The sequence below is a fragment of the Melospiza melodia genome, chromosome 22, assembly GCF_035770615.1.
Source record: "Melospiza melodia melodia isolate bMelMel2 chromosome 22, bMelMel2.pri, whole genome shotgun sequence".
In the NCBI taxonomy this organism is placed as follows: domain Eukaryota; kingdom Metazoa; phylum Chordata; class Aves; order Passeriformes; family Passerellidae; genus Melospiza; species Melospiza melodia.
The window spans coordinates 9,473,205-9,498,816 of NC_086215.1; the positions used below are offsets into that span (position 1 = coordinate 9,473,205).

A 25,612-nucleotide genomic window follows, 5' to 3' on the forward strand; every position below is an offset into this window, starting at 1 on the left:
AAAAAAATAAAATGGGACCGGAGAGGAAAACAGCAGAACAAAGCAGAGCTGCAATTGTATCGGGAAAATTTGGTGGGGAAAGCAATGAGGGAGTCAGATGTAGAATTATGGGGAATTTTAGAAATATATATATAGAGACAGAGAGTGAAGAAAGCAAGCATTGTTTTGTAAGCCACATAACTTCTGCCATGTTTTTAGCACCATTAACAAGATCAACCTAGAGAAAATGAGTGTTTTTAAGCATTGGTAGCAACTCCCCATTCTATTTCAGCCCAGTTTCACAATTACTGTCCTAAATGTAGAAAATTACAAAGATGGAGCAGGAAAAAACCTCATGACAGCCCCTTGGAGGATTAAGGCTCTCTCCAGTGCTTGCTTGTCTTGCTTTTGGTGTCACTGCTGCTTTTTCTGCCACAGGAGAAAACTCTGGGCAGGAGTCAGCCCTGTTTGAGTGCCCCTGAGCCCCTCAGGAGCTGAAATCAGGCACCAGTGGGAAGAAAGCAAGCATTGTTTTGTAAGCCACATAACTTCTGCCGTGTCTTTAGCACCATTAATAAGATCAACCTATAGGCAATGAGTTTTAAAGCATTGGAAGAGATTCCCCATTCTATTTCATCCCAGTTTCACAATTATTGTCCTAAATCTAGAAAATTACAGACAGGGCAGGGAAAAAACCTCATGACAGCTCCTAGGAGGATTAAGGCTCTCTCCAGTGCTTGCTGATCTTGCCTTTGGTGTCACTGCTGCTTTTTCTGCCACAGGAGAAAACTCTGGGCGTGATTCAGCCCTGTTTGAGTGCCCCTGAGCCCCTCAGGAGCTGAAATCAGGCACCAGTGGGCTCAGGACCCTTTGGTGTTTGTCCTGCAGAGCACCCAAGGTTGAGCACTGCAGCCCTGGCAAGTTCAGCTCTCTCAGCTCCCTGCTTGCTCACACACACAAAATGTCAAAAATCATGGATTTTTTTTTCAAAAACACTGGAAAATCATAGAAGCTTTGACAGCCTTGACCAAAGTCCAGCCTTAGGCAGGAGTAAAGTTATTAGTTCCCTTATTTCCTGGAGAAAGCCTGACACATTAGGATTTCACAGCAGCTGGCTGTAAGTGTAATGGGCAGGGTGTGATTTTGCTGCCTGGATTTTGCAGTTACATTTCAGCAGCTTGAATACATTTTGCTGTAGGACAGAGCAAATGATTCGGGCAGGTCCTTGCATCAGCACAAGGCCCTCGGTGCTTAATGGGAGTTGTGCCCAACTGACAGCACGATTTGAGTGTCTGCTGTATTTAATATTCTTCAAGAGCAGGGTCAAATTGTCTCATCATTTACATCCCTACAACCCTGCTGATCCCAGGGGAACTGCTCTTCCTCTGAACTCAACAGGGATGAACGTGGGCAACTGGACTGAGATGTGCTGGAAGATTTCTGCCTGGACCCCTCAGGATTCAGGTGCTTGGAGACACAGCTCACCCTGCAGAGAGTTCCAGTCAGCACAGCAGGAGCCTTGTTTCATCCCATAATTTTCTATTCCAACAAGTAGTGTTTAGAAAGTGAAAAAGGGGCTGATCCAACCAACATCTGAAAGTTTACAGCTCTTCATCTCTCCAAGTGTGCAGGTGCTAAAAGAAAGGCTCTGGGGGCCAAGCTGTACCTGTGCTCTGTCCTCTGGGGCATATTTGCATCTCTGTTATCACTTTGTCTTCTGAAGCAGGCAGGAATGGCCACAGGTGCTCCTGGATTATTCTGTGCCTGAGCCTGATAAGCCTCAATTTCTCTGGGCTAGGAGCACACAGAATGCAGCTCTCCTATCCCAGCTGCAAGGGCTCTTCAGGTCTAAGAAAAACCTGGCACAAGTCTTGAATTCTGAATGCAGGAGACAGGACTGGAAGCCCCAGGACTGGATTCCTTCAGGGAGATGGTGCCACTTTTTTTACAGAATCACCTTTTCTTCCTAAAGAGAGTTTTAAATAATAAAATTGGAAGCTGCTGCATATCTTTCCAACTGATCTACTAATCATATTTCTTCAAATTTTATATCCCTGACCCTTGTAAAGGGATTGCAAGGAAGGCATTTTTTAAGCTGCATTTTAATAAGTCAATATGAAAGCTCAAAATTATTTAAAGCTTCTTAAATAGGATTATATTTGATTTCTTGTGGGAATAGTGAGGGATAGTCTAGTAAAGATGTTCTGTCCTGCTGAGGTTTTATTACATTAAAGAAACAGCATCCTTTTTTAACAGCAAAAACTTTATCTATTCTCTAATGAAAATGGAGATTATTCTGTACATGAGGTGACTGAAGTTGGTAAGTTCCTGCATCTTTGATCAGAGATTAGAGTTTCTCCTTGAGTGAAAGCCGAGAGATTCCTGAACCAGAGGTTCAGCCTGAATTTAACAAGTTGCCTCCTCATCTAAAATATTTGAATTTCCTTCTAGGAGGTACCACAAGTGTATTGACTTCAGACAAATTCTGCTGTGAAATAACAGGTAGCTCTCAAGGCAGCCAGTATCTCATTTGCAGCCAGGGATTTAATTTGGCCTAAGAATCAGAGGTCTGTGCTGCTGGGGAACTATTTTACTATATAGGAAATGTCATATCCAGTCTGCTCTGAAAGGCCCACAGACAAATTCTCACTTGAATTCCACTCCTTTAATGTCAGTGTGACTTATATGAAGGTTATACTGGCAGCCCTTAGCTTAGCATGTTCTATTGCACCCATATAAAAGCAGGCGAGTCAAATAAAAACTACCTGTATGGAGTTGGAGCAGCAGCAGGGAGTTGCATGGTGTAAGCAGCAGCTTCACTGAGCTGAGTTGCTCTGGACATAATCTGGGCCAACATCTGGTCTTGAGAACATAAAGGGATTTTTCTTGAAGTAGCAGATGGGGAGGTTCAAAGAACAGATATTATTAAGGATGAAACACAAAGAAAAGGTCGTAAGTGCTGAAAGGGGACGGAACCTTAAAATAAAAAAAGAAAAAAGAAAAACCAAACAAAAATAGCCATTGTCCATTCTCTTTAACAATTAGAGAATTTTCTCTCATTCTCAAGCAGCCCACATCTCTCTCTCAGCCAAACCTCAGTGTCCTCATTGAAGCCAGGCATTGAGCAACAGCATTCCCTGGCAGAATTTGACTTCAGGGTTTGCAGCACAGCAGGTGTCTCTAGGGCTGTGGTTTTCTGGGAAATGACAACCCCACTACACCCTTTCCCACTCTTCTCTGGGAAGTCAACAGCAAACATAGCAAAGTTGCTTTTTTTTTTTTGCCAAGCTGCTGTGTGTTATTCTGCCCACATTATACCCTGAGCTCCCAAATCTGCTGCTACATCAAAGACAGAATTATTTTCCTGTTTTTCCCACACTGATCTGTCCATCCATACCTGTTTTCCCACAGATGTTTCTTGTAGGGAGAACAAGGACTCAGCAAAGTCCTTCTCCATCCAGCTGCTCCAGGACCACCCCATGCTGTCCCAAACCTCCCTGCCATTGTCCCTACATGTCCTCAAATCTATCCCAGGCCCATTCTGCTCTCAGAGGTGAATGATGGTTGTAACTCAAGAAAAATCAGACACAGGTAAGACCTCACTCAGCAGCAGCTGTAACCTGCACATTCATTTAGCCTGAATAACCCATCCCTCCTGCCAAGGGCTTTGTCTTCTGACTACGGCCCACGTTTCTTCTTCAGGACTGAGAGCAGGCAAGGGCTGATGTGAACTTCACAAGCTGTGACACCCTCTACAGAAACACACGTGCTGCTTTGACCTTCAGTGCTGGCACAAAAACCTTACACAGACACAAATTTATCTGAAAGTCAGGAGCAGATTTAATAGAGCAGGAGAAGATCATTTTCAATATTTCCATCTCAATTAGAGTCAAACACCTCGGTGAGCCTCAGCCTTTGGGGCTGTACCTGGCCTGGCTGCTCCCAGCGTGGAGACTGTCGGCAGAATCAGCAGAAATAGCACAACTGGGCAAGGTGTTGGTGATTTATCAATGCTGAAGTAATTCATCCTGACACCGAGGAGCTGAGCAGGAGCTCAGGGTCCAGCAGGTGCCCCCGAAGACCTGAGAGTTATACAGTGCCACACATCCACAGTGGCAGAGCTGGGAGATGACTCCTTAGCAAAAAAAATCCTTTTTTTTTTTTTTTTTTTTTTTGGCAGAGCTCGGATCTGACTCCTTAGCAAAAAAATCTCTTTTTAATTTTTTTTTTCTAAAGCCATTTTCGAACAGCACTCTTGTTACAGAGAATTGCAGTTTTAACTGTTGCAATGCTGTACTGCTAACTCCATTACATTATCATTATCTGCTAACTCCCTAAACAGTGACTAATATTCAGAGTCCCAGAATTTTGGGGCAAACAGAATTTTTCAGTGGAAAACTAGAAGGTGAATACACCCATGAAGGCTGTGTACACAAATACTTTCATATCTGCCTGGCCCTTTAAAACCAAAATGATAGAGTTCATTTGCATTTAGATCTCTTTGGCTCCTTCTTTTCATCTAAAGACAAATCCTCACAAAGGCTGCTTAATTAGACCAAATTAGATTTCCACCTAGTGGCTTGTCATTCATTAGAAAACGCTGTTCTTTTTTTCAGTTTTGGTAATTATAAGCTGGTCTCGCAGTGTTCACTTCAGGTTCAAAGTCTGACTTGCATTCATGATTTTGTGCAGATGAGAGGGAAATTATTCGGTGGCATCAAGTCTGCCCATTTTACAAGTTGGATAAAGATCATCACTGGAGTCTTTTATGTAATGGGGTATACTCTTTCTTAAGTCTTTAATGATTAATTGTTATAGCATATCTCATGGCAATTTTCAAGACTAAAAGCTAAGTGCAAACAGTTGGAAAGTGCAGTGAGTGTATCAGACAGTGGGTGCTGCCTGGACTGGGGTTTCTGTGTCTGACTCTGTGTGTGGCCCCTGCTTGTTGGTGTTCCTGCTTTTTTGGGAGAAAGAAAATGGCAAGGGAATGGTGCAAGGGGTTGTGTAAGGAGAATATGGGCCGGAAGGGCTGCCTGTCTTCTCTCATTGTCCTCTCTAACCAGCTCTGCTGCTGGCCTTACACAAAACACAGCTTCTAGAGGGGAAAATGGTTCAAATCCACACCTGACACTCAAAGGTTGGTGTCTAATAAGGCTGGAGCTCCCAGGGCAGGTCAGTGAGGAGCACAGGTTAGTGGAGATTGCACTTGTGGATGTGCTCTGGCTGATCTGTCTGGAGTATTTGTAATGAAAAGAGTTAAACTCACAGCAAGATCCTTGAGCTTTGCCATTTCTGACTCCAAGGGCAGCAGTTTGCCCAAGCATCACTGTTTTCTCTGGAAAGGGAAAGATTCTTCTTATAGAAGACCAGAATGATTTGGTCTCACTCTCTTCTCTCCCCAGCCCAAACTCCATTCCCTTTGCTGTCCTGCGTGGGCACACTGATTCCCTGCCTCAGTTTCCCCTTTATTACAGAATATTAATGCTCAGTGGCACGCTTTGAGGCTAAATAAATCAGGGACAGATCTTGTGGTAGTCCATCAAGCAGAACTTCCTTTGGCTTTGACCTTTAATGCTTATGAAAAGCTTCGAAGACAACTGCCAACTTATTATTAATAATCTTCTTGGGAGTGGAAGTTTACAAGCAGTTGGCACCAGGCAACCCAGCAGCCTCCAGCCCCTGCTAGGATTTCTTCTGCACTAACAAACCCAGATTTTTCAGGTGTGTTTTTATAACAACATTCTTGTTTTACTTTCTCACACACACACACACAAAAAAAAAAAAAGGCAAGTTTTTCCTTCCACCTTTAAAAAAAATCTCATCAAATTTGCCTTTCTCAAAACACTGAACATTCCCTTTCTCATCTACCTAAACCTGATGTTGAGTTACTGTCCCCCAGAGGCTTTCAGTAGCTCAGTTCTGATGTATCCCTGCACTTTGTAGCTCACTGCCTTCTTAGAGTGTAATCAAACATCAAGCTAAGTAGCAAATAAATCTCCCGATCTCATAAGCTGCACAGCAAGATCATGTAAATGCAAATGAAGGGCTTGATTTCAAGCTGTCGTGGGGGGAAGGAGGGAAAAATGCTGGGCCTTGTCACTGCAATCACTTCACTCTGCAAGTGCAGTAAATCTGCAATAATAATAGTAATGGCAGCGTGACGGGAGGCTTTACTGTACAAGGGGGTGTAATGAAAAGGGGAACAGAAGGTGGGAAGGAGGCAGGGCCTGGCAGGCTGAAAATGCACCAGCACAGAGTTTGCAGGTGTCCACAGGGCAGAGCCAGAGAGGAGGGGACGGGGCTGAGTCAGAGCACTCAGAGGATTCAGGGATTTGCCCAGCAGCCCCTCCCAGGGAAAGGCTGTGGAGGCAGGGATTAAAAATCCACATCTCAGTCTCTTTCTGGACCTCTCTGTGTGTGGACATGTCTCCCAGCTCTCTCAGTCATCTTCAGAAAATTGATGCAATGTGTTTTGCTGGGCCATGAACACCAGGGGACAGAACACAAATAAGTCTTGCAACAAAACCTGGAATCCTTAAAGATTTTGCACTTCTTTAAACCTTTGCAATGCCTCCACCTCTAGAAACAGACCCTGTTCAGAGCCTTCCTCTTCCTCCACAGCAAACATTTTCCAACACTTAAATACAAGTCCAGGGCTCAAGCCCAGGGCTGCAGAGATCAGAAACTACCTGGCAAAGGCTCAGGATAACTCAGTAAACCCAACAGCACTCATTTTTCAGCCAGCCAAGGGATCCCCACTGATCAAACACCCCCAGCACAGCACCATGACCAGTGGGAGCATGGCACCCTCCAAACCCAGCCCAGACACACCAGGAAAATTATCATGTCCAAGGGGAAAGAATGCATCAGCCAAGCCCTTAAGACAGTTTGAGAGAGCAAACAAAGCCTCAGTGATCATTTCTAACAGCCCTGAGAGGTGTTGATCTCTGCTGGGTGCTCTGGGAATGCTTCAGGATAAGGTCTAGAGCTGTCTTTTCCAAACTGGCTAGATAAACAGCATTTAGGATGCTGGATTTTCCTCACCGAGGTCGTAAAGGGAGAAAACTTGCAGAAGGTACCCAGAGAAAATTAGGACCGCCTGGGATGCAGAGAGAGACGGTTTTAATTAGAGCCAAGAGGTGGGAAATAAGGCAGAGAAATGACATCTTAATGAGGTTTAATGAAGTTGTCTGCTGATGGGCACAGCTGTCAGACAGATCTGTATTCCAGCCAAGCAGCTTTGTGACAGGCTAAACCTGAACACAGGGAACAGTGCTGGAACTGGGGGAGAAAGGGAAAAAAAAAAAAAAGACCTTCTGCATCAACTTTGGCTCAGTTTCCCCTCTGCTTTATGACAGAGCACACCTATAATGCCTCAGGACAAAAAAGTGAAACCAGCCCATGAGCTGGAAACAGTATTTTGCTAATTTATGAATGAGAAAGGCTGTAATTGTGGATTACACTGAGCAGGATTCATTCCTGCTACATCCTTCCCCTCTTTGCTTTTGTAGGTAAAAACTGTTGGCAGGCAACCAGAGTCTTGTGAGCTCGTTGATTTTTCTTCAGGCACAGATTCTCTCCATGTTCAACATATTGGACCAGATTTTTTTTTTTTTTAATTAATTATCCAGCACCTTCAGCTTTATTTATTCAGTGCAAAGTGACTGTAAAATGCCATCTGATCATAAAAGGAAACAGCATGCACTCATTTTGTGATGGAGTAAACACCCAACTGTGTTAACTTCAGGTGCTCTGCAGAAGGGACTCTTTAAATAAATAAATTTAAGTGTAATTTCGGAGTTCTGCACTCGAGGGTCTGGAAGCAGCTTTGCCACAGGTTACAAACCTCTTTTCCTGCACTGCAGTTTCTCAGTGATTTTTCTCCCATCTGACACACCTTTGCCACCACAGCAGATTTCTGATCTCACTTCCCTGATCCATTATCAGAAGGTGATCCCAGGAAAATGCCTTTTCTCCTGCTTCTGAGGAAGATTCCACCATTTCCCTTGCACAACCACCCTAAAAATAGCTGTAAAACAGGGGGAGCAGATCAGCAGTGAAAGCTCCTTTATCCCAGCTGGCAGTGCTTTGCACGAGCTCCTGGCACACACAGAGTGCACACAGGGCTTGTCACTGCCACTGCAGCCCTGGTGGCACTAAAACCCCCCTCAGTCCCCTTGTGCTGGACAGGGGACAGTCCCTCCCTGTGCTTGTGGCTCACAGGAGGGATGTGAGGAAATGCAACTGTGCTTGCATCACATCCCTGGGTTGATGGTTTTTAGAAAGGGCTGTTTGCAACAAAGGAGCTGCAGTTTTACACAGGGCAGGTCCCTGAAATTCATTTTCTGGGGAATTTTTGCTCCTGAAAGCTGTGGAAATGCCACACTTCCTTTGGAGTGTGAAGTGTAAAAGCTGGAGGAATTACAAGCACATTTTAGAGACCTCAATAGAGCCCTCTGGAAGGGTGCCTGTTCTGGACAAGGGTTATTAACCCTCACTCTGCTCTCCCTTCTTCATCCCCCTTCTCCTCCTCCTCCTCCTCCTCTAGCATGCCTTGTGTCTTGATGATTCCCAGGCAGGAGCAGTGATGTGATTTTGCCTGGGGAAGTTTATGTCAGTTTTTTGGGAGTATGCAGAACTTGGAAATGAAATAACTCAAAGTAAAGTTAAGACCAGCTGCAGACACCACAGCTGGGCATCCCCACCAAAGGAGAGATTAACCAAACAAGAAGACTTCAAATCCATATCTATTGAGTCAGGATCCCTATTTCCAGCAAGGCTAGGTCTCTTTATAACTCAAAGTCTAACTTGTGTGAAATTCAGCATTCTTTAGGCTCCTTTTTGCACTGTGGCACTCACTTCTGCAGTGGGATTCAAGCCCTTGCCAAATGGAAACTCCTGGTACTTGTGGCTGTGTTCTATTACAAACTTCTATTTTCAGGGGCTTTATCTTATCAGAAAAGGCCTTTATGTTTCTCTATTAATGTTCCATATGCTTCTCTATTCCTTTTTCTGCAGCCAGAACTTGGAAAGCCCATGAGGAACTGCTACTCCCTGCCAGGCCCTGATTTTACCTATGGGATGTACATGCACAAGAGAGATGGAGGAGTCCCTGAAGGTAGGACACTGCCCCTAAACCACAGACCTGCAACAAAATCCTAATGCTAGTAGGAAGTCTCCTCTCCTTCCCATGGCTCTTCAATACTTCTCATCAAGCTGGAGGTGTAGAACTCCAACATTTACCCACTTTCATTAATCTCACCCCAATTGCTTGGTGACCAGTGAAGTTTCTCTGTCACATTGGAAACTTTCAGAGGCTCACACAGACCCAAGCAGGGAGGATGCACCTGCATGTGATGCACCTGGGCACTGTCATAAAATTGTCAAGGCTCCTACTTTGTGCTCTTAGGGACAATTTCCCTGTAAAATCAGACACACTGAGCAAGCCATGGTGGAAGGTGAGAAGACATCCAATTCAGATGGGGTATGGGATGCAGTAGGATGGGGTATGAAGCTCACAAAAGGAACCTGAGTCTCACAAGACCCCCATGAAGGTGCACACACATCAATCTGCTTTCCCAAAAGGATCTAACTGAGATGCCGCCTCCTTCCACCTCCAGCCATATGCCAAGGTCACCCCCATAAGAGTGTCACGCCCTGGGACGTTGTGGCCATGAACCTTGGCCCCACAAGACCCCCATGCACGGTGCACACACATCAATCAGCTTTCCCAGAAGGATCTAACCAAGTTGCCTCCTTTTTGTTTCTATTTCCTTCCACCTCCAGCCATAGGCCACTGGGACACAGTGAAGGCCAAGGCCCACCTACGTAAGAGGATCATGCCCCAGGACTTTGTGGCCATGAACCTTAGTGCCACAGGACCCCCGTGAAAGTGCACACACATCTACTTTCCCAAAAGGATCAAACTGAGATCCCTCCTCTTTGTCTCGATTTCCTTCCACCCGTAGGCCACTGGGGTGCAGTGAAGGCCAAGGTCCACCCCATAAAAGGGTCATGCCCCAAGACAGGACTTTGTGTCCATGAACCTCAGCCCCACAAGACCCCCATGAAGGTGCACACATCAATCAGCTTTCCCAAAAGGAGCTAACTGAGCTGCCTCCTCTTTTTCCTATTTCCTTCTACCTCAGCCATAGGGCACTGGGACGTAGTGAAGGCCAAGGCCCACCTCCATAAGAAGGTCGTGCCCTGGCATTTTATGGCCATGCACAGTGCACACACATCAATCTGCTTTCCCAAAAGGATCTAACCAAGTTTGCTCCTCTTTGTCTCCATTTCCTTCCAGCCATAGGGCACTGAGATGCAGTGAAGGCCAAGGCCCACTCCCACAAGAGGGTCATGCCTCAGGACTTCATGGCCATGAACTTTAGCCCCACAAGACCCCTATGCACGGTGCACACACATCAACCAAGGATCTAACCAAGTTGCCTCCTCTTTGTCTCCATTTCCTTCCAGCCATAGGGCACTGGGACACAGTGAAGGCCAAGACCCACCCCCGTAAGAGGGTGATGCCGCGGGATTTCGTGGCCATGGGCCGTGCAGCTGTGGATGAAGGCTGCACCAAAGCCAGGGAGTTTGCTCTGTACTATGGCTACATGGACATCCGCTGCAAGGACAAGGGCATCCTCAGATATGGGGGCAAGGTACCTCCAGGCATGACCTTTGGCAAGCCACCACGGTAAGGGCCCTCCTCAGCATGAAATTATCCCTTCCTACCCGTGGGGGTATTAGTTATTGGGGGTTTTTTGGGTTTGGATTGAAGGTATTTGAGACAGTAATTTGTGTTTGGCTTTAATTTTGTTTATTTTAATTTAATATTTATTGTTTATTTTATTTTTATAAATTGTTTCTTTTATACTTTATAAATGGTTTATTTTATATTTTATAATTATTTTAAAATTGTTTATTTTATCTTTTATATTTAATTTTTAATATTTCATTTTAATTGTTTATTATTTTTATTACTAAAATAGTTTTATTATTGGGAGTTTGGCAGCTTTTCATTAGAAGGGACAAAATGGCTAACGATTTTTTGTTACAAGGTTTTTAAGACTAAACTGTCTAATTAAGAACTGACACTTAAATTATTTTTTTTAACTCAATAACTGATTTCAAAGAATTTTCAATGTGGACTTTTTTGCTTAATTACAAAATGCTACTTAAACTTACAAAGAAGTAGGAAGAAGAAGCATGAAGAAGAAACTTAGGACAACACTCTGTGCTTTCTATTTTGCTTCTATCTACAACATACTAAAAATTTCAAAACCTAGATTTTTCACTAAGTGATACACTTACACTACTCTTTATAATTTATTTTACACTTTTGTGGATTCTAGTCTATATTGACATCTAGGAAACTTTTTCTATGAATGAGGGTTAAAGTTAGTGCTCCTTTGGGGGTCAGGGCACCCCAGAGCAGACATAGAAATATTCCTGGTGCCCTGGGTTTCCACACCTACCCCCACACCTACATCCCTCCCCAGTCTCAGCTACCACAGACCCAAAAGAGAAGTGTCCTGAAGCTGGATATGCTGAGCCACAGCATCACATCCATGTCTGATGACACTCTGATATATGGTCTCCTCCAGCCAGGTCTCATAAGCTCTTGGAGGTTTATATCACACCAAGATAGCTCAGCTACCTTAGAAGGCATAAAATCAGCAGGATGGCTTCTGTGGTAGTGTTGCAAACAGAAAAGTTTTCATAAAAGGCAAAATAACAAAACTCTTTACAGAGAAAACCCAAGCCAGGGCAAGAGGTTCTTGCTCCTGGTAAAACACCTCACAAAAAGTGTTCCTTCCTTTGTAATCTTCTTTTTTCTAGTAATTTGCGCAAGCGGGGCTTTTTGGCTCCTGTCCAGTTGTCTCTCCTTAAGTTTGAGGTGAAGTCCCCCTGATCCTATGAGGTTTCTTTTCACCTAATTGAGGAGAGAAACTTCTGGGCTTTTTCCCTTTTTTAAGGAAACAAAGGATAGTTGTGTCACTCCGTCAACAGGGGGCACATTCCTACAACACTCCTGTCAGATAATCAACTACCTGAATCTAACATACATGCCACGACACAGCCTCATTTCACCTGTAGTATTATGGGCTTGAAGCCTCTTAAAAATATCTTCAATACCAACCCTTTAATCTAAAGGAATATGAAGAGCTGTCTGCCAGAAAATTGGCATCCCAGGGTCAGAAAATCAGAGCAACAGCATTTCTACCTGTCTGCACTGGTAGAAATACATTGGTGGAGTTAAAGATCAGTTCAAAGTTCTTTATCCTACTCTCTCCCACTCAGTTCATTGCTCTGCATTGGGCAAAAATTGAGAATGGAGCAGGACAGAGGCAAAAAAGCTTCTCCCTGCCAGTGCAACTCCAGCACAAACCAGTGCTCAAAGCCTCTCAAATTCCTGCGGCCCAGGGGGGTTTCTTGCTCTGTGCAGGTCTGGACCAGACATTAGATTTTTATTTTAAGAGCTAGATAATAATCACTACCAGAAAAATAACAGCTACAAATTCTAGAGAAAAGACATGATGAACGGCACCGTGTATTTTACATGATAGTAAATGGGCTTTGCATATGCAAATTGAATGGATTTTAAAATGGTATTTAATGACAATTTTCGTAGCAGACATTAACATTAATTGCATCAAAATGAAAATGTAGCATTAGCTTGCTGTTAGCTGCAAACGCCCCAGCTATAAAGCTTTATCTTTATCAGTATCAGCCCTCATCCATGTGACAGGGCTGCTCTGCAAATTGCAGGCAAAAGGGCTTTTATGTTGCAAAAGTATCCCCCAATGAAGGCCAAAATCAACATCAATTTTGCTTTATTTCTTCATAAACGGAGGTTAAATGGCTGCCTGTAAGAAGCCCAGGCATCCTTCAAAAGTTTTAAGGAAAATCTGCAGACCCCACAACAGCAGAAGTAGTGAGAAAGGGCTTTTAATTGAAAGTTATTATTGTACAACTTGCCTTCTCCTTAATAGCTACCTTTTATGCAGACTGATTGTATTTATCCCTTTACTTTAAAAGCACATTATAGATAAAACCAAATTATCAAGGAGTTGTTACAGACATTTCACTAAAAGTAGGAGTTTAACACACTTTTCCATGACTGGCAAGTTAGAGAGACCAGCTTTGCTGAGCATTGCCAGGACAAGCTGATCCCTGGTCACAGCCAGACCCATCTTCCTAAAAATGACCTGGTTGTCAATGGATTTTAGATGGGTTTGGACTCTAAGCCCTGTTTCACTGGGATCTCATTGCTGGGAAGGTGCTCCCAAGTGAGGCACATGCTTGTCTGGAGGCAGAAGAAAACTGGCAAAAAGTCTTTTTGCACAACTCCAAGCACTTCATGTCCTTAAGAAATAACAGATCTGATCTAGAGGTCTATTAACTTCTTGGGTACAGTGAATTTTTCAGCAAGAAGAGCACCTGCCTGTCATCTCCCAGCACTGACAGTGGGGCTGAGGAGGCCAGGGAGCAAAGGCGCTTTCCCATGGCACTGGAAGCAGCTGGGACACCCAGCCCAGAACCCAGTGCAGACCCTGCCCAGTCTGCAGCTCTCTACACAGTGGGAATTGCAGCTGGTGCCATCCCACAGCCTCGGGGCTGAGCTGCTTCCCTGAGAACCCAAATAACTCAAATAACCCAAATTGCTGTCACAGGAACGTGGCTGGGGTCACTGGGTAATGGGCAAGGGGCTTCTTGAGCCCTCACCACTCATCTCCAGCCCCTCCTCAGGCCCTGGGCTGTGCTGCTAAAGGCTTCTGTCCCCTGGAGACACCAGGGTCAGGAGCTCTCCCTAGGCTCACAGGCTGGAGCTCTCCTGGATCATCCCAAATGAAACAAGCACCAAAGCTGTGGTTGCTATTAGTGCCTTGTTAATCACTGCCTGGCCCTGCAGCTGTTCTAACTCAGATCTCTTGTGCCTCTGCTTTCTGCTCACGGTGTGTGCAGCGTTTCAGCAGGCAGCCTCAGACACTGCAGCAAGCTCTCTGAAGCTTTGAGGCCTCTTTCCTTTCTTTTCCTGGGATATTTACCTTCAAAGGTCACCCATACCCCTCTATATTCCCCCTGGGCACCTTCGAGGGGAGAGAAGCAGCTCTGCTTTTTGCTGATTTTCCCCCCTATTCTCTCCCTCCCTTTTCCCAGAGTAATGTTTGCTACCAATCACGTGGCCAGCTTTGTTGTGAGAGTCATAAAAAGGACATTTTTCATCTCTCCTTTTTCCTGCTCTCGCTCCCTTCTCTCTCTCAGTAGCAGACAGAGATTTATTCCTTCCCTGATGCCTGTGGCATTTGGAGCTGGGAGGGGTCAGGGGAGGCACTGATGGAACATAACAGATAATGCAGTGGTTCCCCAGGGGCTTGTCCAGCTCCAGAGCCGATCCATCAGCAGGCAGTGCTCGTGCCAAGGTCAGCAGTAACGAGGATGGGGTGGGCTCCCAGCCTCCCCCGTGGGGCATCCTCCAGCCAGGCTCCCCCAGTTCATGCTCTGAGCTCCACAGGAGCTGCCTTGTGCAAGCACACTTCGCAGAGAGGACCCTGAGTGCAGGCACTGGGCTCACAGGCTCAGCTTCAGCTCTCCCAGCCCTCCTCCCCAGCACACACAGCTCCACAGGCTCATCTTCCAAGGAGAATTCCCATTTTGACAGTCCCCTCCAGGAGCTAAACCCCATCCACGTGCTCTGAGCACAGCACATCACAGAGCTGCTGTCCTCCCAGGTCTTTTCATTCAAAATAACCCCACAGGTGTGTCCAGCCCCATACTCTGCAATAATGACCTTGTTTCACAAGGAGGAGGCTGCAGGGCACTGAGTGGGCTGGGTTTGATGATACTGGGGACCTAAAGGCAGAGAGGGTCTGTGAAGACCTCCAGGATCTTCACTGCTGACACTCCAGCTGCATTTGGAAACCTCAATTGGTGTCCAGACCTACATTTATCCTCCTGACCACCTTTTCTGGCTGAGCTTCCCTGTGCACTGAAGTCAGCCAACATTAAAGGATCATTTTTGGAACAAGAAGTAAACACAAAGACATGGATGCTGTCTACAGCTGGATTTTAGATGCTATTGATGTGTGCAAGGTCACACAAGGAGTTTGAAGCCAGCACACAGTTGGCACCCTGAGCACCAGTTCTGTCCCCAGGATTGAGCAGGGCAGAGTGCACCCTCAGCATGGACACACTGCCCAGTCCTGCCAGGAGAGAAAAACTTCCAGTCACCTCTTGGTGAGCATCCTAAACCTGCCTGCTGTGCCCCAGAACCTGCTCCTGGGCAGGAGGAGTGCACAGCCATGCTCTGCCATCCTGTAGCTGCTCCAAAGCTGCATGGCCACAGCCCTGCCTCCCACGGGCTGCCATGCACTTGGCAGTTGGCCTGGAGGTTGGGCTGACCTTGGGTGTGCTGGCAGGATTTCCCTGGCACTCTGTCATCCCCAGGGCTCCTGCTGGGCCCTCCCCACTGCCTGCCTTCTCTTCAACTGTCCCTTTCCTGAATTTTACAGCCCATTTTCCTTCTGTCTTCATCTCCTGCCTTCATTCCACCTCCCACTCTCTAAAACTGCTCTTAGTCCTTTGGCAGCTGTTTTCATCATGTCCCTGCAGCAAACTCACCTCTCCAAAGCATTTGGTCAGTGCAATCTCTCTTCTTCAAATTGTTACACTTGGCCAAGGGCATCAGTTACCCAGTACCTCCTCTTTAATTGGTATCATTTGCAACCATCCCAATCTTTCACCTTCTCTGAGAGATTTCTATGCTCATGCTCTGCTTAGCAAGTGGCCTTTCCACCTAAAATATCCGTGCTGTTTGCACACAGCCAGAACAAAGTTTACAAAGGTATAGATTTATTTTTGAGATACTTAAAGAACATTTCAAGTTGCTAATATATGGCTGTGGAAAGAAAGCTAATCTAGATGTAGACCAGCTGCAAAGATGTCAAGGAAATAATGTGTTACTGGGAAGAACCCACCAGGAAAAGCTGGACAGGCAATAAAATTGAGTATTACAGCAAATGTGCATCTGACCCATGATCACTGGAAGCCAAAGGGAGTGTAAAGCCACAAAAATCCTAATGTTTAGGGGAAAAAAAAGTTTTACAGGGAAAAAAAAAACCTGAGGACTGACAAAACAGATTATAAAAATATAACACAGTGAGTGGAATCACTGTCAGGCTCATGACGACAGAAACGCAACTGAGATAAAAACACAGGACTCCATCACTCAGATAATTACACATCCTGTCCAATCCCACTCTGAAAGGCTCTTGGTGCCTCTGCCACCATTCTCACACTGCTAAGATAAGAATTTCTATTTCAAGAGTAGTTTTCTTGTCCTGGATGTGTGAGCTCCCAGCCCCGTCCGTGGTGCTGGTGGTGCCTGCAGCATCTGCTGGGCAGGTGGAGCTGTCACACCCTCCAAAAAACCCTAAGTGCACCATGAGGATACTGATTCCTCTCCAGAGTGGTGGTTTGCTTGCTGAAAGAGTTTCTGATTCCTTCAGGCTGATGGTTTAAGAGAAAATAAACAGCCAAGTCATGGTTTGGGATAAGGGTCAGTTCTGCACGTCAGCCATAGAGATGGGAAAAGAAAAGATCTGAAGGACAGATTAAGATCCCTTATTACCAATTGGTTTACACTGAATAGGAAAGTAATTTACTCTCACACACACTGGCTGTTGTCTGTGGGTTTATCTCCATTGATTACAGCCAGCTGAAGAATTTTTTCCAAAGTTTTACCATCTAGAGCTACTTCTGGCCCCAAGTGGACCTTTTTCTTTGCCAACTTTTGCCTTTCAATAAAAACCTGAGTCGGGGGGAATAATCACAGAATCCTTTCTGTGAGAACAAAGCTTTTCAGCCCTCATCAACATCTTTTCCTTTCAAAAAAAGTCATGTTCCCACCCAGCCAGAGAGATTCGAGCATGGGATGCAGGTCAAGGGGAAGACCTCGTGCTTTGATTTCTTTTGCTCAGCATTGGAGTGGTTTTTTCTTGGTTTTTCTCTGGATGTTTTGCATTTGTTGATGGCTGCAGACTGAGCATTGTTCACTCTCAGCCACAGATCTGGATCTCCAGGCAGAACACCTGATTTTCTCAGAGGATAACAGCAGACAAATGTGTTGAAGACAAACCTAAATAATCTTCAATTAAGTCAGCCAAAGGGCATCTCCAACCCTAAAATCAATGCTAGCACACCAATTCCAGCTTGTCAAGCCAGTTATTTAATGGGTAAGAGCTGGCTTGGTATCTTCACTGCCAGACACAGGTTTCCATATGTGCTTTTAGGACCAGTGCAAGCAAGCATCTCACTGGGCCTGGGAGGGAATAGTAAAGCAAATTGGTGCTCTTGTAACCATGTGTACTCCTAAGTACAGCTATGAGCATCTGATAAATCTTTTAAAGTGCATGTTTACAATGGATTTTATTCTTTTTACTGTTCTATACATATGAGCCCTCTGAGCAAAATAACAGATCCTCTGACACTTAGAAGAAGCCACTGCCTCATTGGCTGCCCGCAGTGAAATAATTTATATTGTTATTTCCTCACCCAAATTACAAGGATTGTAAAGAAGCTTCAGAAATTCAGAGTAATCAGTGCTGTGGAGGCTCAGATCCCGCTGCTGCCACACGAGTGGAAGACCCACTATTGACACTGAGAGTTTTGCCAGTCCAAAGACTGCAAAAAAAATTGGTCCCTGAGTGTTTTCTACCAATTTTCCTCTTGTTATTTTCTTCAATAGTTAATGGAAAGCGAGGACAAGTGGAGATCATTTAAAAATTATCTTTTGGGCCTCTCCATGGGTTTATTGCCAGGACCTATTTAGAGAAGCATAAAGCTGTAAGGGGGCTGTAACTTCACTGTATATTCCACAAGCTGTTTAGGAAAACCAGGAGCCTTTGGACTCACACCCAGCTCATTTTGCCACATCTCCCTCTCCCCACAAACACACCCACACACGTGTGTGCAGGGACTTCCAGCTGCTAATTGAATTCACCCTTATGAAAGCCTTAACAAATTGTAAGTGACCTTTTATACCAATTTCAAAGTCAAGGATTCGCCCGCTAACCGCACATCCCTCTTCTGCCATTCACTGTTATGCAAAACCCACAAACAATTAAAAGAAATAATGAAGAGCCCAGCGGCCCTGTTTCCTAATTAGCTGCAGGAGGCAGTGCTGGGGAGCGTGGTTAAGTGCTTCAATTACCTCGGCCCTCCTCGCAGCCCTTGTTAGAAGAGACAGGTCCAGGGGCCAAAGGGGAACAATTAAGGCGAGGCAGAGCCCGCGGTTTGCAGGGGGATGCCGGGGCTCTCACACAGGAGCCAGAGCTGTAATCATACCCCAGCTTCCTGCTGGGCTACACACAGACAAATTAATGGGAGATAGATTGCTACCTGCAGCCCATCAGTAACCAGGGAGGCGGGAGGCAATGCAGCACTGCAAGGGAGCCATAACCTGAATTTTCCTCTGTTCTCAGCCCCCTTTTAGGGCAGAGGGGCCTGAGCACTAATACCTCACTGCTGCCCACATTTGAGCCCCAAACAGAATCACAGACACAGCCTGAGCAAGTTAATTCTGGCTGCCCCAATGAGCCCCACAGTCCGGAGCTGCTGGAGACCAAACTGTTCCCCAGTAAGAAACAGGTTAGACTCGACCTTGAAGGTCTTTTCCAACCCTAATTCTATAGAAAAGAATGGTTCTTTAAGAACCATTCTATAAGGAACTGGTTCTATAAGAAACCAACCTGAGCTGGTGGGAAGTGGTTTTGCTGGGAGATTCTATATGGACGCTTCTGTCACAGGACAAATCCTTCCCAGCATATAGAATATAAAAGTGGAGCCCCTGTAGCTGTCTCTCCTGGGGACTGAAGGCCCCAAAGACAGACCCTGACTGTGCAGCAAAAGCACATCTTAGGTGGAAGGACAGCAACAAGAACTAAATCCCCCTGTAACCTCATTAACCTTTCAAGGAAGGGTTAAAGTTTCAGCGTAGGCAGTGGTGCAGCAGCACAATTTTAATGTCACAGGCGTGGACAAATCCCATTCTGTGATGGATCTGTTGCGTGAGCAGCTGTGCAGGGCCGGATTCTGCAGCCTGGAAGGTGCCACTGGGGTTGGAGCAGAGCCCCAAGAGCCACTGCCTGCACCCATCCTCTGCTCCCTGCTCCAGCACTGCCCTGGCTGCAGAGCCACACACAAACCCCGCAGGCTCAGCTCTGCGCTGAAATATTTACGTGCTTTTGAATTATACAGGAAAAAAAAAGCACTCACTAGTCAAGTTTTTACCCTTTTGCAACAGAACTTAGCAATCAAATTGATTGCACCTTTCAAGCTGGTGTAAACCCCCTTCCTGAGCAAAGTCCTTTGCACCCACTTTAGCCAAGCACCTTTTTTTGCAGCTGATGTATAAACCTTTGAAAATAAGTTTGAGGGGAGACTGACAACCTTGAAACCTCAAGAGCAGCATGGCATTGACGGGCGAGGCTCCCTGAGCTCAGTATTATGGATAGATTTTAATTTTATTTTAACAAAATAGCTGTCTCCAGTGGAAGAAGCATCAAGAGCTAAATGAGGACCCGTCTTGAGCTGAATCACGTTGAACAGACCTCGGCACTGTCATTGATTTTCTGGGAAGAAAAAAAATGCCTCTGGCTACTAAACCAAATTAGTAGTCACTGATGACCAATTATTTTGCCCCACTGTGAACGGGGAGGCGTACTAAAATTCCAGTTTGTCAGACCCAAGGCTCTCTTCTCAAACGCCTTTCAACAAGCGTGTACCAAAAACCTCTCAGATGGTTCTGATGCCTTCCTGTTTTCGGCAACTTCTCCTTCTCCAAAGTTTTAATGAGCTGCTGCTCTGAGGACAGCCTGCCACAAAGTGAGCCCTTGCCTGCACACTGGAGCACTATTTGGCACTGGCACAAATCACAGCTGTCAGGATTTATACACACATACACAAAAAAAGTGTCAGCCTAATGTTTGCAAATTATAATTACCATTTCTCTTGCATGTCCCTGGTGCCTTCATTTTAGATAAATCCCAGCTCTGAGGTATCAGCTGCAAAGCACTGAAGGCTCATATTGAATGGAATAGATTTAACTAGTTTGTAGCTCATTTAAGGCCTACACTGTTTTATTTTAATATTGTTAATACTTTATTATACTTTTTAACACTGTTTTTACAGTAAAATAGCCTATTAGGAGGCTGCAGCTTCTTTTCCAGGGGATGTCTGGCAGACTAGAATTCCACATTGTATAACCAAGTTAGCAGGTGCATGTCATTTCAGTTGAAAATAGGTCTCTACCCTGACTCTTGAAAGTAAATTAGAGAGATTCTATTAAAGAGACAGGAACTGTTTCAAGGATAATAGTTTTGAAAATGTGCACAGATAAATTTTAAAATATTTAGGAAATGTCAGCATTAGAAGTGGCTCCAACTATTTGACTATAAAAGGAAGCAGATGAGTATTTTTTTCCCCAACAATTATAAATAATTTGTTACATCCTATCAGAACTTCTTTGCCTTTCCTTTCTGTGGCAGGTTGCTTGTGCCAAAACAAGGAGATCTGAGTTGCTGTGAATGAGATGGGTTTTAATGTGCAATAAGCATTTCCAGAGGATGCTTCCTTCCCCTGCTCTCTCCGCAGCATCCACAGACAGCAACAGCAAAACCCTCCCTGTTCAGGAGCCACATCTGGGCAGGGTGACAAAAGGAAAGGGAACACACAAGCCATTGATCCCTGTCCTGAAGTAACACCAGGGCAAAAGGACATTTTCCCAAAGGCCAGCTGCAAGGCAGAGCTGTCACACTGCCAGGCAGCGCCGATATCGGGGCCAATTCCCCATCCCTCTGCTGAGAGCAGGCTTTGACCTACAAAGGAAAATCCACCTTGCTGAGAGCTCTGCAGTCACCTTTGAGAGGTGTTCCCTGATGTCCCCTGCTCTTCCCCACTCTCTCAGAGCTTCTCTCAAAGGAGGAAAAGCCAGAGGAAGCCTCAGCCCCAGCAGGGTTTGTGTGGACAACCAGCACAGGAGTCATTCCCAGCGATTTCAGAGAGGCAGTTCATGTGTGCATGGTTCCAGGCATGATTCTATACTTTGCTGGATCAGAGCTTAAATGTGATTAATCACACGGCAGGGAAGGATCTCTGAAGAGCATCAACCCAAATGTGTCCTTTCAAGCATTTACTTACAAGCCAGCTGTGGACTATCAGTCACCAACTGGCTGGTCCACTGGAGATGGTAAAAGTCACCTCCATGGAGATGTGAAAATACATTCAACTGCAAAAAAAAACCCCAAAAATCAATAATCAAAGACTGCACACAAAGGCTTAGTGCTTTCCTGATCCCTCCCTGCTATTCCTGCACACCAGGAAAGCTCCTGCCTTGGAGAGCAGAGGGACAGCAGCAAACGAGCCATGCTCACCATGTGCTGGTGTCAGGAATACCAACATTCACACCACACTACAAAACTGGAGACCCAAACAGATAATAACACACTTTACCACTGGTTTGCCACACCTTTTAACCTTTTAAATATTTTGCCCAGCTGTGATCAGCATGAAATGCCCAACTGGAAGGGAAGGAGGGGAAGGAAGAGGGGACAAAGGGTAAATGTCAGTGTTGCCTTTGGCACTGGGTGTCTCCAGATAATGGTGTGGAGCAGCAGAGCTGATTTGCAAGCAAAGGCTTGAAAAGCCCTGCAGCATGTGATCTATGAAACAGGAGGCCTGCAGAAGGATGTCTCCTCTGATATGAATGTCCCCTTGGGATGGATATTGCTGGATTGCACATCCAGTATCATTAGAAAACACAACCATAGATTAGGCTGTTTTGAAGCATGTGGTGTGCAATAATTAAGTAATAAAAGTCACCACGGGGGTGAAGGAACAAGAAACAGAAGAGTTACTATTTGCATACAGGCTGCTGGCGCCCTCGGTGATCATCAAGGATTCTCCAGGCTGCTAAAAGCTGGCAGCTGTCAGTTCTGGAGCCACTCCTGCCATAAACCACAAGGCACCAGCTCACTCTGTGGCATGCGGGCTCTTTGCAAAAACAGGTGGAGCTGGTGGCCCAGAAACAGCCCAGCAGCTCCCCCAAGCCCCCAGTGTCCTGCAGTTGGTCTGCACAGGCAGGAGCAGCCCTGGCTCTGCTGTGGGAGCTGCAGCTCGGGGCTCTGCAGGCTACAGGTGGGAGCCCCACAGTCATCAGCTGCTGCCAAGATGGGAAAAGTCCCTCCTTAGCAAGGTGTGCAAGGACAAGGACCAATAAAACTTGAGCTTGAGGTCCTTCATCACCTTTAAGTGTTTGCTTAGGGGGAAAGGAATAGCAGCAGGACCATGGCAATTACTGATTTGCTGTCCCTGCCACTGCCAGCTCTGCCTCCCGTGGTGGCTGATGAAGTATCCTCACTTGCAAGGAGCAAGGCTCAACAATTTCAGGCTGCAGCTTTGCCACAAGCTGGTCAGGTTAATGGCAGCTCAGAGCAGCTGAATAGGACATTGGCCAACAAGGAACTGCCTTTTTAGACTTTTTCTAGAACCTGGGTCATGTGCAGCTCCTCCCCTCTGCTGTCTCCTCCTTGCTCCCTGAAATCCTCTTTCAAGGGGCAAATACTCCTGCTCTGTGCAGCTGAGGCTCCAGACCAGGGCTCAGCATTTCAGCTCCCCTTTCTGCTGCAGACCCTGACCATCTGCACTGGGTCCATTTTTAGCCCTGCTCAGACTGCTGAGGACAGCACTTGCTCCTCTCACCCCATCCATCACTGCACATTGCAGCCTTTGGTGCACCACACCAGAGAGATTTCAATGGTAAAAGCAGTGCTATTTTAGCAAAACTTGGCACTCAGGGGTTCTTCCCATGGAGGGAATCCAGCCAGAGCTGCCCCATTGGGTACCTGCTGGGAGAGGCTCTCCTGAAGCTCTGGCAGGGCCCAAAGCTGAGCTGCAGACAGCTGCTGAAACCTGCCCTGTAAAAGGTTAGCAATTGTTCCAGTTCTGGGGAATGCCCTGGCACAGGTTAGCACAGTTATGTTCAGGCTGTGGTGTGTTCATGGAAATCATTGTGGGTTTGAGGTTTCCTGAGGAGCAGAAATCCTTTCCCAGTGCGAGGCTTTATTCCTGTTCTCACTGTCACTTTCCAGGAGCAGAAATGTGAACCAGCACAAGGAGGCAAACATTAAATTGGTGTCTTTTCAATGTTTTCCAGGCCTCCCACTCCCTTTTTTGACCTCATGCAACACAGATACAAGGAGCTGTGGATGGAGGAGCAGAGAGCCCGGACCAGAGTCCAGCACATGGTGAAGAAAAAGGTGGGAATAGTCCAGCAATGCTTTCCCCTAATGTGCACAGTATTCCTGAGCACAACCCTCACTGTCCTACCCCACAAGGGACAAATGGGCTGCTCCCAGCCCTGGGAAGGGCTCTCAGCTGGGAGAACATCCCCCTGATTGCTACAAGGCTGGTGAAGCCTAACAAAGATGAGCATCCCTCTGCCAGGAGCTGTCCTTTGGACATCAGCTCTGCTCAGGTTACCTGGGACAGGGGTCATAAGCAAGGAACAAGCAGCAAATGCTGAAAGGACAGCCCCAGCCCTGAGCCTGGCATGGTCAGGCTGGTGCAGCACCCACAGCAGCTGTTGGAGTGTGAGGCTGTGCTGTTAAACAAACCAACATTGTAATATCATTTAAAAGCAGCCAATGACTGTTTTATTAGTTAATGGCTCAAAGAAGAGTCGGGCTAATATGGTAATGACCAATTTCAATGGGCTTACTGCCATCACAAACTGTGCTTTATAGTTGAAGTGCAAGAATACAGTGTCCTTAATTAGCAGCTATTTTATGAATGCACCAGCCTGGGACGTTGGAAAGTGCATCCCTACTTTATCTATTGATGACTGATGTTTTTAATCACTAAGTTGCCTCCATCAAGCTCCCAAAACCTGCAGCCACCAATTACCGAGTTAAGTAACACAAACCTGTATCCTGGACCACAGAGCAGACAGAGTCCCAGGGTATCCAGGTGCCTGCACTGGTTTGTGCTGGGATTATTGGGCAAAGAATCAGGAGAGCCAGGAAACCCCACCATGGTGAGGGTGCTGGAGGGGACTTTCCCAGTTAGGGATGAGCTTTTAGCTCATTGCTGTAGCTCAGGGCACAGGGTTAGGGTTAGTGGGCAGCAGTCACCTCCCTCTATAAAGAGATACTGAGAGCTGCTCATGTGTTTTAACTATCAGTATTAGCTGCATGGACATGGAAAACTCCCCAGATCATGGAATTGTGATCATCACCCCAAAGCAACTTCTGGCCTCATCCATCCCAGTGTCACTGCATTGCATGACAGAGCTGATGTGCATGGCTGTGCAGCAGTTTGAGCCCACTGGTGTTTCTCTTTGGTTGCAGATAAGGGAAGTGAGCAGTTTGAGCCCACTCTTGTTCACTTTTGGTTGCAGACAACAGAAGAGCAGAACTTTGAACCACTGGTGTTTCTCTTTGGTTGCAGACAAGTGCAGAGCAGCAGTTTGAGCCCACTCTTGTTCATTTGTGGTTGCAGACAAGAGAAGAGCAGCAGTTTGAGGTGCTGGTGTTTCTCTTTGGTTGCAGACAAGAGAAGTGAGAAGTTTGAGCCCATCTTGTTCACTTTTGGTTGCAGACAAGGGAAATACAGCACTTTGAGCCCACTCTTGTTCACTTTTGGTTGCAGACAAGTGCAGAGCAGCAGTTCGAGGCTCTGGAGTTTCTCTCTGGTTGCAGACACATGCAGAGCAGCAGTCTGAGCCCCTGTGTTTGTCTCTGGTTGCAGACACGTGCAGAGCAGCAGTTTGAGGCTCTGGAGTTTCTCTTTGGTTGCAGACACGTGCAGAGCAGCAGTCTGAGCCCCTGTGTTTGTCTCTGGTTGCAGACGCATGCAGAGCAGCAGTTCGAGGCTCTGGTGTTTCTCTCTGGTTGCAGACGCATGCAGAGCAGCAGTTTGAGGCTCTGGAGTTTCTCTCTGGTTGCAGACACGTGCAGAGCAGCAGTCTGAGCCCGTGTTTGTGTTTGCTTGCAGATGGGCGAGGTGCGCGAGAACCGCACCACGTTCCTGCGCACGCACCCGCTGCCCGTGAAGGAGGAATCCTTCTGGCACCTCCGGCGCTTCGAGAAGGTACAGGGCCCCCAGAACCCCTCCCCTGACCAAAGACAACTTTCCTGGGCCTCTACAAGCACCTGACTGAAAGCAGGGACACTCTTTAACCTTGCCCATGTGCCCCAATGAATGAGGTTCTTAACTCAGAGCTCCCCATGACCCAGACTTTAAAATGCTCCCAAGTATGTTCAACCATCAGCCCGTTTTGAACATCAGGGTAGGATATTTGTTGCCATTTATAAGCCCTGGAAGAGAGGCAGCAGTTGTCCAGATAATAACACATTTTGTAACTTTTGTGCACTTTCACAAGCTTCCTGAGATGAGAAGCATCTTTTTATATCTCTTTGTTAGTACAGGGTGGCCTTTGCTCTACAAGTGCCCTACACAAGCAGGACAGTCACACCTGCACTTTGGGGCCCTGCCATCTCATCAGCTCTCACCATAACTAATTCAAACCACACATGTTTGAATGTTACAAGATGATTTTACAAGAAGATGT

General features: G+C 46.1%; 1 protein-coding gene across 1 annotated transcript in view; it reads left to right on the forward strand.

Annotated features, from left to right (window-relative positions):
* The window catches only part of CFAP77 (cilia and flagella associated protein 77), a 59,147-nt gene that overhangs the window by 24,270 nt on the left and 9,265 nt on the right, over positions 1-25,612 (forward strand). The window contains exons 2-5 of the mRNA XM_063174393.1: positions 9,001-9,100; positions 10,456-10,678; positions 23,198-23,300; positions 25,036-25,131. Coding sequence (XP_063030463.1) covers positions 9,001-9,100; positions 10,456-10,678; positions 23,198-23,300; positions 25,036-25,131 — 522 coding nt within the window. The remainder of the gene's footprint in view (positions 1-9,000; positions 9,101-10,455; positions 10,679-23,197; positions 23,301-25,035; positions 25,132-25,612) is intronic.